The sequence below is a fragment of the Malaclemys terrapin genome, chromosome 4 (assembly GCF_027887155.1).
Source record: "Malaclemys terrapin pileata isolate rMalTer1 chromosome 4, rMalTer1.hap1, whole genome shotgun sequence".
Classification (NCBI taxonomy): domain Eukaryota; kingdom Metazoa; phylum Chordata; order Testudines; family Emydidae; genus Malaclemys; species Malaclemys terrapin.
Window position 1 is genome coordinate 150,729,196 of NC_071508.1, and position 13,424 is coordinate 150,742,619.

General features: G+C 42.3%; 1 protein-coding gene across 1 annotated transcript in view; it reads left to right on the forward strand.

The window, feature by feature from the left end:
- The window catches only part of MIS18BP1 (MIS18 binding protein 1), a 39,077-nt gene that overhangs the window by 149 nt on the left and 25,504 nt on the right, over nucleotides 1-13,424 (forward strand). The window contains exons 2-6 of the mRNA XM_054027084.1: nucleotides 616-1,420; nucleotides 2,830-2,955; nucleotides 4,445-4,959; nucleotides 6,569-6,645; nucleotides 9,879-10,009. Of these exons, the coding sequence (XP_053883059.1) occupies nucleotides 754-1,420; nucleotides 2,830-2,955; nucleotides 4,445-4,959; nucleotides 6,569-6,645; nucleotides 9,879-10,009 (1,516 nt within the window). The 5' untranslated portion in view covers nucleotides 616-753. The remainder of the gene's footprint in view (nucleotides 1-615; nucleotides 1,421-2,829; nucleotides 2,956-4,444; nucleotides 4,960-6,568; nucleotides 6,646-9,878; nucleotides 10,010-13,424) is intronic.

Below are 13,424 nucleotides of genomic sequence, written 5' to 3' on the forward strand. Positions count from 1 at the left end.
TAGACCCGCGCTGCTGTCTGGGCTAGGGGAGAGCCGCGGTGGGTGGCCGCTTGTACCGGGCGCCTGGAGCTGGTGGGAGGCACCAGCTGTCAGCAGCGGCGGCTGTTCCCTCCCGGGCTTTGTGTCTCTCGTGGCCTGTGCTCGGCGCTGCACACGAGCTCTGGGGTCGCCCATGAAACCCCAGCTCTCGTTGCACAGATGCCCTGGAGATTGACTATGGGGGTGGGGGACTCCTAAGCCCAAAGCTGATCTTTGCCCATCAGTTTCCTGAGAAGAGGCTGCACCTTGTCGTTTCAGAAAACAGCCAAGGGGTTTGATCCTCTCCCCCTTGAAATCAGCTGGGAAGTCTCCTATTGACGTCCAGGGGCTAGGACGACGCTCTTGGAGACTCCGAGCAATCCATGAAAATACACTTGCTGCACTCCCCTGTACTGCGAGTGCTATGGTTGTGTGTCCCTTTTCTGAAACTAAATCATTGGCTGTGAAACAAGCAGGCTGCCAGCCTGTACCTAGCACTTCAACTTGATTGATGTACCACAGAAGTTTACTTTAAAATGTGGCACTAACAATGAAAATGTAAAGACCAACTTCTTTTCACCCCGTTTCTCTTTCTAGCGGACATTTGAAGAAATAAAGTCGACAATCCATGGAATTCATGTTCCTCCTTCTTTTATTTAAAAAACTATACCTAAACATGCACGTTTTAATGACTTTGCAGTAGGAGCACAACACATAGTTGTCAACATTGGCAAGATGATTGCTACACCTTTAAAAAATACAAGGATTTCAAAATCTCACATTTCTTCTAGCAGAAGAGGAGATATGCCTTTGCAGGCAATCTTAATGAGCAACATACCGTCAGGTACTATTACTCCTTTAAAAGATTTGGTGAAATTTCAAGATGCTGGTCTGACTACTTCTGCGACAAAAGAAGCTGTGCTCCCTTCAGTTTTACGTGACTTCAAGGAAAACCATGCACGAGAGGCAGGAACTTCCAAGAAAAGGGAAGGTATTTTTCAGTCCACATTAATAACAGATGGCACTTATGTTAAAGAATTTCTTGACCTCAGTGAAATAAGGCCAGATTCTGACATTGTAGCAGTACAAGCTGCATCTTGCCAGCAGCAACAGATCTTGCCACTAAAAGACAAAAATTTATTGAAACGCAAAGCTTGTGATCCTTTAACTCATGAATCTCCAGCAAAAATCTTCCAAAGAATGAAAGCCAAGGCATCCCATGAAAAGCAGCATCAAATGCCATCTAAGGGAGCATTGTTAGGGACAAATTACAACAGCGATTTGATCCTGACTCCTGCTACGAAACTTGTCCATCAGGGAACACAGGATAAAAAATCCAGTGATGAAGAAAACCAGCAAAGAGCTGGCAAGGTACCTGATAGACAGATCCAGCCAGGGAAAGGTTTGTTGCATAATATTTCCAAGATGCCTGGTTATATTACATCTTCAGTAAAATGCAAGGATGATGGTGGTATCTGGCTGATCTGTATCACTGTAATATAGTGATTGTGTGTCTGACTGGAGGGATGGATCAAGCTTCAGGGAGCAACCAGTACACACAGTCATGGATTTCTATTCCATCAGGTGTGCTATGATTTGTAGGGTTTTAGAACTGGGAGTATGCTGCTGTGGAGGGTACTTCACATACCCACAGTGTCCCTGTGCTGTGATATCTTAGAGGGAATGACGTGGTTTGTAGTATCTTAATGTGTTATGAACAATATGAGACCACTATTGTCATAAAATGTTCTAGTAGTTTTGAGCCTTTTTATGTATGTATTCAGGCTGTGTACAGGCTACAGCTTAACTCCGTATAAGTTGCATCACGCAGGGGAGTGAATAAGCCACCCCTCTGAGTGATGTAAGCTACATTGACCTACGGTAAGTTCTGTTGGTGAGAGAGCTTCTCCCAGGGATGTTGCTACCATTGCTCGCTGGGGCTGGAGTAATTAAGTCCATGGGAGAGCTCTAGCCTCAGAAGGAAAAAAGCATAGAAAACTTAAATGACTGAATTTGCCTGTACAGAAGTTTCCCATTTGTACACAGTGACAAAGGAGTGAGAGGAACTGGCTGGCTCCCTTAAATGTTCATTTGCAGACATCTTAATGTTTTTGGGTTTTTTTGTTTGTTTTAAAGGTGTGGAATTTTTTTGAAACTAAAGTAATAACAGTTTTGGTTGTTAGCTGGAATCTGTTGTTCCATTGGGGGTTAGTAACAGCACTACTTATTAGGGGTGAAAGCCTGATCCCACTGAAGTCAATAACAAAGCTCCCATTGACATCAGTGGGTCAGGATTTCACGCTGGTACTTTTAAAAGATTTTTAAAAGCTGAACTGCTCATGTAGAGAAGAGATCTAAGACAAAAGAGGAAGAAGACGGGAGGTAAAAACAAGAAAAGAGAGAAACTGTATCTCATCAGACTGTGCCTGTTCCTAGGCATAAATAAGTAGCACTGCCGTTTCCTACTCCAAAAGACAACTCTGATATTGGCAAGTAGAGGGAATATTAGGAGTGAGCCAAATTGGGTCTGTTGGGAAGTGGGGCATGACCTTTATTTAAAAAAAAAAAAAATTAACTTTTTAATCGAACAGTTTCACACTTAGAACAAATGGCTAATATAAATCCTGGTGTGTGTGTGTGTGTTTTTTTAAGTTTGAAATACAAGAAATAAGAGAATTCTTTATTTTTTCATTTGTGAAGCTAATGTTCTATGAAATGTATATTTAGTCTACTAATTTTTAAATGAATTACTAACAATTTCTGTTATGCTGTTATTCACTCCCTGAATTTAAGAGAACATTTTTCTTTTAGCACTTCACTGCACCAAGATAGTGCGAAACAAAAATGTGGATTCCCTCGCTGTGGACACTCTGGTTTCAGAATCTCCTCAAAAGTTCTTCTTGCGCATAAAACAGAAAGTGCAGAAGCAGCAAAAAGGTACTTTTCTTGGCAGTGCTGGTAGTGGTTCTTAAAACAGTGACTGGTTTCTTATGTTTCTACGTTAGTGGGTATTTTAGATACAATACACCCTTGCCATAACAAACCCATTGGGATCAAACCATTTGTTCATTTTAGTGAAAGAGTCCTGCGGCAGGGGGAGGGAAGGCAGCTGACTGTGATAGCTGCAGAGGCTGGAGGAGTGGGCAGCCATGGGAATCGAGGTGGGCAGGGCCGGCTCCAGTTTTTTTGCTGCCCCAAGCGGCGAAGAAAAAAAAAAGATAAAGCCGCAATCGGCGGCAGCTCTACCGCACTGCTTCATTCCTCGGCGGCAATTCGGCGGCCGGTCCTTCCCTCCAAGAGGGACTGAGGGACTTGCCGCTGAAGACCCGGACGTGCCACCCCTTTCCATTGGCCGCCCCAAGCACCTGCTTCCGACGCCGGTGCCTGGAGGTGGGATCCAGGGACTGGGTTCATTATAGCAGAAGGTTCATTATTATCAAGGGCATTGTAGCGAGCGTGTGCTGTAGTTACAGTATCTTCTCTTCCCTTCCCCATCATTGCCCCACCACCCAGGGCTCAAGCTGAAGACGAGCAACTTAATATTGTGGGGCCCTAGGCAGTTGCTCTGCTTGGAACCCCCTAATGCTGTCCCCAATTTTTAATCTACTGGATACGCAGAAAACAGGCGGGCCGTGGAATTATTTTGGCTGGGGGGCTCTAAAGAAAAAGGTTGAGAATGCCTGCACTGGACATTTTGTCTATATTTGTACCAATCCTTCATTTTGAGATGGGTGGGTGTATCATTTATCTTGTTTCTTTTTATAAAAATTACTTCTCATGACATCTGATCCCAATTCTGGAGCTTGGTATTATCTCCTATTATCTTGGTATTATCTTCTCCCTACTATATAAACTTCTCCCTACTAGCAGTACTATGTAAATTCCCATCTATGTTGTCTCTCCAAATTCTGCATATGTGTGGGCAAATGGGTGAGGTAATCTCTCTTATAGGACCAGCATCTGTTGGTGAGAGAGACAAGTTTTTGAGCCACACGTCAGGTCTATGTGGGCAGATAGAAAAGTTCTTGGAGCCTCTATACTTCTGCATACAAATTTCAGACTTCTGTGTTCATCACTTTATCACTACCAATTTAGGAGCAGTTTGGTAAGGACAGCAGGTGAGGATGGTTGAAGTGGCCTTTAGCACCAGAAGTCTTACTTGGAGCTCCTGCATGGGCCAACTCCACCATGCAATGTCTGAGATTGAAAGGCTGCTTGCACCTAGTAGTAGCAGCTGAGTTGCTGGCTTGGGGTATGTGGAAATCTTTGTGCCAGCTGATTGGAGGCGGGGCAGGGGAGCTGTAGTTTCTACTCAAGATTCATTGTAATAGAATCAGATTTCTGGTTTTATGAATGCAGGTTTGCTTTTCTTGAAATAACATGAGTTGCTTTGCCTGAATTTTTTTTTTTTTTTTTTATCGGGCAGATCCTGCATTGTCAAACCAAATCAAGCAAAGTATTTCTTCGACAATCGTGAACAAGCCCTTAATCAAATCTGATTTTGCCAAACAAGTCAGTAACTTTAATGGAGAATGTACAGTTAACAATACCAGCAACAGTCAGGATGATGTTTTTCTTGTGGAGCCAATTGATGCTGATGATGAAATGTCTCAAAATACTGTGATTGATACTGTGAACGCAAATTCCGACCCTTCCAAAACTGGGGCTCAGTTAGCAGAAAGGTATGGAAGTGGAGAAACAGTATATGCCAGTCCTCATCGAGAAGGAAGACTATTACAAGATAGCACCTGGAAAACAGCTCAAGGAGTAGAGAAGAAATCGGAGACTGACACTCAGAGGCCCACACAGTGCTTCTGTAGTATTATGTTTTCTTCTCCAAAGGTCCACATACCAAGAAAACGAAAAACAAAAGAAGGAGATTGTAAGGCCTCCTCAAGCACATCTCACATAGATAAAAATGATGGCAATGCAAATAAACAGGTGGGAACGTTTGTTCCTTTGTGGAAGGATTTTGTATTGAAAAATTCCTTCGGATTTGCTACAACTAGTGGTATTTGTTTAGTTTTTTTGTCATATATAGCAATAAATAAGTATAAATACGTATCTATCCTGTGGAATTCATAAGCTTCATGTGTGTCCTTTAGAAAATTTGCAGGCTGTCAGTCCTGTAACTACTTGATCAGAGACTTCATAGAATCATAGAATATCAGGGTTGGAAGGGACCTCAGGAGGTCATCTAGTCCAACCCCCTGCTCAAAGTAGGACTAATCCCCAGACAGATTTTTGTCCCAGGTCCCTCCCCTCAAGGATTGAACTCAACCCTGGGTTCAGCAGGCCAATGCTCAAACCACTGAGCTATCCCAGACTGGGCCTCATGTGATCCTGTTTGGTTGATCAAACTTGTTTATGCTTAAAAATGGTGGTAGAAAGAAACAGAAATAACACTTTACACTTTTTTTATTAAACAAAACTCTAAACCCAAAATTGGTATTTATTCCCAGCTTTCGTTATTTTAATATCTATTTAATATTAAACATTAGAACATTCTGATTGGATGTAGAGAAAAACCTTGAAAGGGAGAGATGGGAGATAGACACTACAGGCAAGGGATCTGGGGCAGACATCACTATACTTTTTTACTGCTTTTGCAGCCAAAGGAATCAATCCTGTGTGGGACTCTGAGCCCAGAGGTCTGCATTAGTGCATCAAATTCTAGGATTATGGTCAAAGTCTAACATTTCAAAAGGCAAAAAACCCTAAATCCATTACATCAGGCAGGGAGGAAAAGAAATAATAAAGAAAAAGGGATGTCGTTAATTAATTTACGTGTTAGAGGAATTTTTAATAAATACAGTTTTCATAATGGAATGATACATTTCATAAAACTCTCCAAATCCTGTGTGCACGCATGTATGTGTGATGTTCAGTATAAAATTACTAGCCAGTTTCCAAAAGCGATAAGGCCCTTGAAGGTCTGCCTTTAGTAGGCTGTTAGGTTCATTGTCTGCACCTGAGGCATGCACTGAGAGTTTACTGATACTCACTGTGCTGTGCATTTTTACTATAATATAATCAGTAAATACAACTGGAATCACTTTAACTCTTTCTTCGATGTGTCAATTATTGGATTTCTTCAAACAATAAGGGATTAAAGGTGTGAGGGAAGAGTTGGTGTTGGAACCTTTAAGAGTTTCCAGGTTTTAACTGTCTAGAAGTTTTGGAATCTAACTCCCCTAACTTTTTTAAATATTTGGGTTTTTTAACTTTCATTTTTAAATTACTGTCAAATGTGTTCATATTTTTTAGTTGTTTAATATTTTGAGGCATCTGTTTTCAACTTTACCTCTACCCACACTGGAAATAGCAAATTAATGTGTTATTTGGTCACTTTTTCATCTCCTGAGAGTATTCAGTTTGTCAATTCACTGTTAATATATGTAGGAATTCTTGGTTTTAAACAAACATTATAAAGCATTTATTTTCTTAAATGTTACTGGTTAAAGGATATTTAGTTTGCTTCTTATTTTAATGGCTGTATAATTGGCATATTAAGTGTACCTATAATGTATGCTGTTTTTCTTTAACTTAGTCAAAAATCTGCCTGAGTGAGTGGAGGATTAAGGTTATCAACAACAATACTGCTGTGTGTGTAGAAGGAAAACGGAGGTAAGTGATGTTTTGTTCCTTCGTCAAAGTTGCACATTTCTGTGGCATAAAACATAGTTTTTTATTCTCATTTCTGTATCTCAATTTCACAAATATGCACCATCCTGGCATCTCCACTACTGAGTGGATCTGGAAAGGATCACGTGCACCAAAGACTAGTCTGTCTCAGTTTAACCCCATTACATAGGGCTGCCACTGCTGCTGACAATGGCCCCCCACCAACTTGTGCCTCCCTCCACTTACCAGAGAGAGTTTGGGGGGTGGACCCAGTGTTCTTAAGTCTAAGAAAGCCACGTGCACAGCTGGTGAGAAGGTAGCCTAGAGCTTCATTCAGCAAATACCAAGTACACTCTCCTGTTCTGCTGTGTTGAGGGAAGAGAGCACTTCAGCAACATAACTTAAAGATCTCAAGGACTAGCTATCCAGTCTGTCATAGAATCGTAAGACTGGAAGGGTCCTCAAGAGGCCTAGTCCAGTCCCCTGCACTCAAGGCAGGACTAAGTATTATCTAGACCAGGGTGGGCAAACTTTTTGGTCCAAGGGCCACATCTGGGTATGGAAATTGTATGGCAGGCCATGAATGTTCACAAAATTGGGGGTTGGAGTGAGGACTGGGGGTGCTGGCTCTGGGGTGGGGCTGCGGATGAGGGGTTGGGAGTGCAGGAGGGTGCTCCGGGTTGTGACTGAGGGGTTCGGCAGGTGGGAGGGGGATCAGGGCTGGGTCAGGTGGGAGGGGGATCTGGGCTGAGGCAGGGGGTTGGGGCGTGGGTCAGGCGTGCAGGCTCTGGGCGGCGCTTACCTCAAGCAGCTCCAAGAAGCAGTAGCATGTCCCCCCCTGGCTCCTATGCGGAGGCGTGGCCAGGTGGCTCTTTTGTGCTGCCCTGTCTGCAGGCGTCGTCCCGCAGTTCCCATTTGCCGTGGTTCCTGGCCAATGGGAGCTGCAAGGGCAGCGCTTGGAGTAGGGGCAGTGTGTGGAGCCCCCTGGCTGCCCCTATGCATAGGAGCTGGAGAGGGGACATGCTGCTACTTCTGAGAGCCGTGCGGAGTGGGGCAAGCCCCTGACCCTGCTCCCTGGCTGGAGTGCCGGAGTAGGGCAAGCCCCAGACCCCGCTCCCTGGAGGAAGCTCGAGGGTTGGATTAAAATGTCTGCAGGGCCGGATGTGGCCCCCGGCCTGTAGTTTGCCCACCTCTGATCTAGACCATCCCTGACATGTGCTTGGAGTTTTTTTTTTTAAAGTAGATTAGACAGTGATGGAGATTCCACAACCTCTCTAGGCAATTTATTCTAGTGCTTAACTACCCTGACAGTTTGGAAGTTTTTCCTAATGTCCAACCTAAACCTCCCTTGCTGCAATTTAAACCCATTGCTTCTTGTCCTATCCTCAGAGGTTGAGAAGAATTTTCTCCTTGTCACAACTTATTCTGTACTTGAAAATTATGTCCCCTCTGTCTTCTCTTCTCCAGACTAAACAACCCCCCCCCCCTTTTTTTTTTCAATCTTCCCTCATTGTCATGTTTTCTAGACCTCTAGTCATTTTTGTTGCTCTGGACTTTCTCCAATTTGTCCACATCTTTCCTGAATGTGGCGCCCAGAACTGCACACAATGCTCCAGTTGAGGCCATATCAGCGTGGAGTAGAGCAGAAAGAATTACTTCTTGTATCTTGCTTACAACACTCCTGGTAATACGTCCCAGAATGACGTTTGCTTGTTTTGCAACAGTGTTACACTGTTGACTCATTTAGCTTGTGATCCACTATGACCCCCAGATCCCTTTCTGCAGTACTCCTTCCCATTTTGTATGTGTGCAACTGATTACTCCTTCCTAAGTGGAGTACTTTGCATTTGTCCTTATTGAATTTCATCCTATTTACTTCAGACCATTTCTCCAGTTTTTCCAGATCATTTTGAATTTTAATCCTATTCTCCAAAGCACTTGCAACCCCTCCCAGCTTGGTATGGTCTGCGAACTTTATAAGTGTACTCTCTTTGCCTTTAACTAAATCATTGATGAAGATATTGAGCAGAACTGGACCCTGAACTGATCCATGCAGGACCCCACTTGATATGCTCTTCCAGCTTGACTTTGCATCAATATCTTGATTCAGGGGTGACTATGAAAACAATAACCAGCAGCCCTCTCCTGTGTCCTTAATACCTACAACCTATCCAGGATCTGGTTCTATGTGTGAGGGTTTATGTTCCTTATCTTTTATCCTGTCTTACATAACTGTGGATGTCCTCATTATCCATAACAGGTAAACACATAATTCATTTTTTACTCCTGTTAACTGTGCTCTTGTATTCAGTGATATCTTGTAGCAGTGAATTCCACAGATTGTGAATTTTTTTTAACCACCTCAGGCAACTTACGAAAGGTTTTTCAGTCTGAAATATGATGCCTTGTAATTTCATTGTATGTTGCCTTATTGTTGAATTCTGAGAGGGTAAATAAGAGCACCTTATTTAACTTCTCTGTACCCGTTGGTACAATGTCACCTGTCCTAATTTTTTGAATTTCTTCTTATACAAAAGAATTTCAGTGTTTCTACTCACTTTGTTTCCTGTCTTGAGACCCTTTTTAGTCTGCTGTAACTTTTTGAAATGTGGTGACCAGGACCAAGTACAGTATTCCATGGGAGGGCATACCATTAACTTAAATCTTGGCATAGATTTACAGTATTTTCAAACTCCATTCTTTATACGTTGTTGTAGTTGGTTTGCTTTTTTTGTGAACAGAGCAGCTGTTTTCACTGAACTGTTCAGAATGGCATTTGAATTCTTCTTTTCCTGAGTGGTTACAGTTAATTTAGAACAATAATGTATTTGAGTAGCTTACCTTATTCATTCCCCTGTTTATCACTTTGCATTTGTCAGTATTAAATTTCTTCTTCCGTTGCACTCTTAATTCGCTTAACTTTGTTAGATCCCTCTGGAGTTCCTCAGTCTTTCAAAATCTTGACTGTGCTAAATAAGGGCCTGAATCCAGTACCCATTCAAGTCAATGGAAAGGCTTCTGTTGACTTCAGTGAGAGTTGGATTGGGCCATAAGTTTGTATCACTGACGATCTTGATACTTCTCTGTTCATTCCCTTTTCCAGATCATTAATGAAAATATTTAAACACCAGTCTGATACAGAATCTTGGTATTCTCATTGTTGAAACTTGAAACCCCATTGTTAATCATTTTCCCTAACAAAAATGAACTTATTTCTATTTATTCTGTCTCTTCAGAGATATGAAAGAACTGTGCTGGCATAGTAATGCAGTTGTGGAACGCATGGCATCCAACCAAGTTAAAACAATATCTGGCAGCATCTACGTGTTACAAGGAAATGTAAACTCTGTTTCCATGAGACAAGAAGGTAAGGAAACTCATTTGAAATTTAAAATGTCTGGAGTGTGTGAGAGAAATAAAGGCAGAGTGACAGTTCTTCTGTAAAATACAAACAAAGGCAAGGTTAAAGGTAATCAGCAAATAAATTGACTACATTAACTTCAGCAAGATATGCTGCATATCCCTGCCAGTTGGACTCAGTGGGATATTCAGCACATACTGTAAAACTGACTTCTGTCCTCAGCTTTTTAAATCCTTTGCTGTTCATTCCTGCTGGCATCTGCTCCATTGTGATATTGCAGCCACTAGGAAACCCAGCTTGGAGCATGGAACTAGCCAATAGGTATGTCAGACAGATGTTTTTGTTTAAATTGCCTGATTTTGCAAAATTTCCCTTCTTATAATTTGGAAGTGTGTTGGGTTTTTTTTTTTTTGAGGTTTTGTGTGTTAAATGGATCATAGGGCCTTAATCATAAAAGAATTGTATGCATATTGTTGAAGATAAAATATGAAAACTACATTATTTGCAGTTCATCTTTAAATGATTAATTACTAGATTAGTAACATAACATGAAACATTACTTTGAAAACCATCCTATAGTAGACCCAATAACTTTCACCAAAGTACCTTTATAGTTTGATTTAGTAAATGTTTATCTTTCATATCAGTGGGAATATGATCAATTGCATAGAATTTTCCTTTTCAGATTCTTTTCTTCCCCCCTCGAACATGGGATTTTTAAGAAAATTCATTCACAGCATACACAAGTTAAATAACTTAAAATGTTTTCTTTTTCTCTGAGAGTGATACCCATTCTTTCAAAATGAATGGGTAATGACTCTCCAGCAAACCTTTCCAACCAGCCATGATGTCCTATCTTATAGTCCCCCTCCCTCTCAAAATCCTCACCCAACCCTTCTTAAAATATGTACACACACACACACACACACACACACACACACACACACACACACACACAAGTCTGGGACAATAGGTTAATCTTACAGCATGTCCTAAAAGTCATCAGATCCAGGCTTGGGTTAACCAAGTGTGAAGTGAACTCCCAAAACATCCTGCTGCCAGCCCTCTGTCAGTTATACCAGAAAATTATTAGTCCAAGTGCCTCTGATGATCACAGCTGCCAAAATATCGCAGGGATGAGAGGCAGTATCTATGATAGAATCCCAGCTCGTTCGGGGCAAATACACATAGTCCTTCAGTTTAAGACCAGAAGGAATTTCTAGATTATCTAGTCTGATCATTTAGTCTGAACTATATATCACAGGTTGCCAAAACCACCCAGCAATGGAAATGAGACCAAAGTAAATGAGACCAACAGGAGACTAGACCCAGGTGCACCAGTGATCAAGATCCCTGCAAAGGCAGGGGAATGATTAAATGAAAGAGTCCCAGATAATTCTGGCAAGTGACCTGCACCCATGTGGTGCAGAGGATGCGAAACCCCCCAAGGTTACTGCCAATCTGACCTGGGGGAAAATTCGTTCCTGATCCCAGATATGGTGATCAGTTAGATCCTGAGCATGGGAGCAAGAACCAGCTAGCCAAGCAGCTGAGAGAGAATATACTGTCTGTATCTGTAACTTATTTTGATTTATAAATCTGAGATAATACAGATACCTGTTCTGAGTTCTAGGACTACTTACAAGACTTAAAATTGATAATAGCCCATGGGTGGGAAGAAAATAACATTTAAGCAGGTTAAGTCCAGTCCTCTGCCTATCCAATCCTAATCCGATTCAGCTCCATCATTTAAATACCTGCATTCTATCTTTTGAGGATGAATGAGTTTTTCAGCATGTCCAGGAGGCTAAGAAATGTGGGCTGTGGCAGGCTTGGGTGAGGAGTGAATTCTGAAGTTAGACACCTCATTGTGAGTGTCTTGCCAGAAACCCCTTCTTATATCAAGATGGCAGTATGGCTGGGGAGAAACATTGCCTGTTAGGTAACCTGGACCTAAACCATTTAGAGCTTTAAAAGTCTATGCCAGCACTTTGAATTCCACTCAGAAGCACACAACTGCAGTGTGTTTCAGTAGAATAAAGCTCCACTTAATAAGCAAGTTGCCATATTCTGTACTAGCTTCAGCTTCTCAGAATGTTCTTGAGGCTCCAAGCAGAGAATATTACAGAGGTGACAAAGGCTCAGATAAGCATGAGTACAGATGGGGAAAAATGCACTCTTTGATCTACAGATTCTTCCTGAGAATCTAATAGCAGCCATGGCCTAATAAACCCCCTGAATTGTAAACCTGATTCACAAATAGTGGCCACACACTTTCAATTAGTGGAGCATACATCATTTTAGCTAATGCTACTCCTACCCAACGGTGTAATCTCTGCCTTGTCCACGTTCAACCTCAGCCAGCTAACCCCAATTCAAACCCAGTCTCTTATTGACACTGGTAACTTCTAGAGTATCAGTAGAATTGACCATAATGATGTCTTCAAATCAAGACTGGATGCCTTTCTGGAAGATAAGCTTCAGTCAACAGAAGTTATCGGGCTCCATAAAGGGGTAACTGGGTGAAATTCTTTGGCCTGTGATATATATAGCAGGCCACACTAGGAGATCTAATGGCCCCTTCTGGCCTTAAAAATCTGACACTCTCTGGAAGTGCAGTGAGAGACTCTCTATTCCATGTCCAAATGGAGACAGCTCAGATTAGCCACACTATCCGAAATGGTTCAACTATATATTGCTATGCAAATGCTATGAAAGAGCCCCAACAATTGTCTTTAAATGTCTTTATATTCCAGTTGATTGAACTCAGGTGGGGATCTCTGCCCCAGTGCTCTAGTCATTCTTCCGCTCACTTCATCCAGCACAAGTCTTCTGTACACTAAATGACCTGTTAGGGTGACTCGAGGGAAGACAGCATTTTCTAGTCACTGCATAAACAGTCATGGACAACTGCAAAAGTGTAATGGTTATCGTATGTCATGGATGCAGTGATGACGTCCCTAACCTCCAACCCATTTCCAAACACTACATCCAGAGTGCAGCCAGCTGCATGCAGAGTAGCTTTAAATTAAATTGACTTACACCCATTCTTATGGCAGTATTTTCAGTATTCAGTTTAGCAGTTTGCCCTTCGGTGAATTAATTAAAAGGCACTGAAATAATTGACTATATGTCTATTTCTGTTTCGTGAGGGTGGGGGAATTGACTACAGTTCTTTTTTCTATATACAGTAGAACCTCAAAGTTACGGACACCTTGGGAATGGAGATTGTCTGTAACTCTGAAATGGGAGTGCAAGGTCTCCACAGTGGGGGTTGCGGGGGGAAGCTCGGGGCTGCAGCCGGAGTGGGGCGGGGCTGCCAGGGCTCTGGGCAGTGGGGGAGCATTGGGGGCTGCAGCTGCAGGGTGGGGAAAGGGGGCACCAGGGCTCTGGGGATATGTGCCAGGGATCGGGGCTTTAG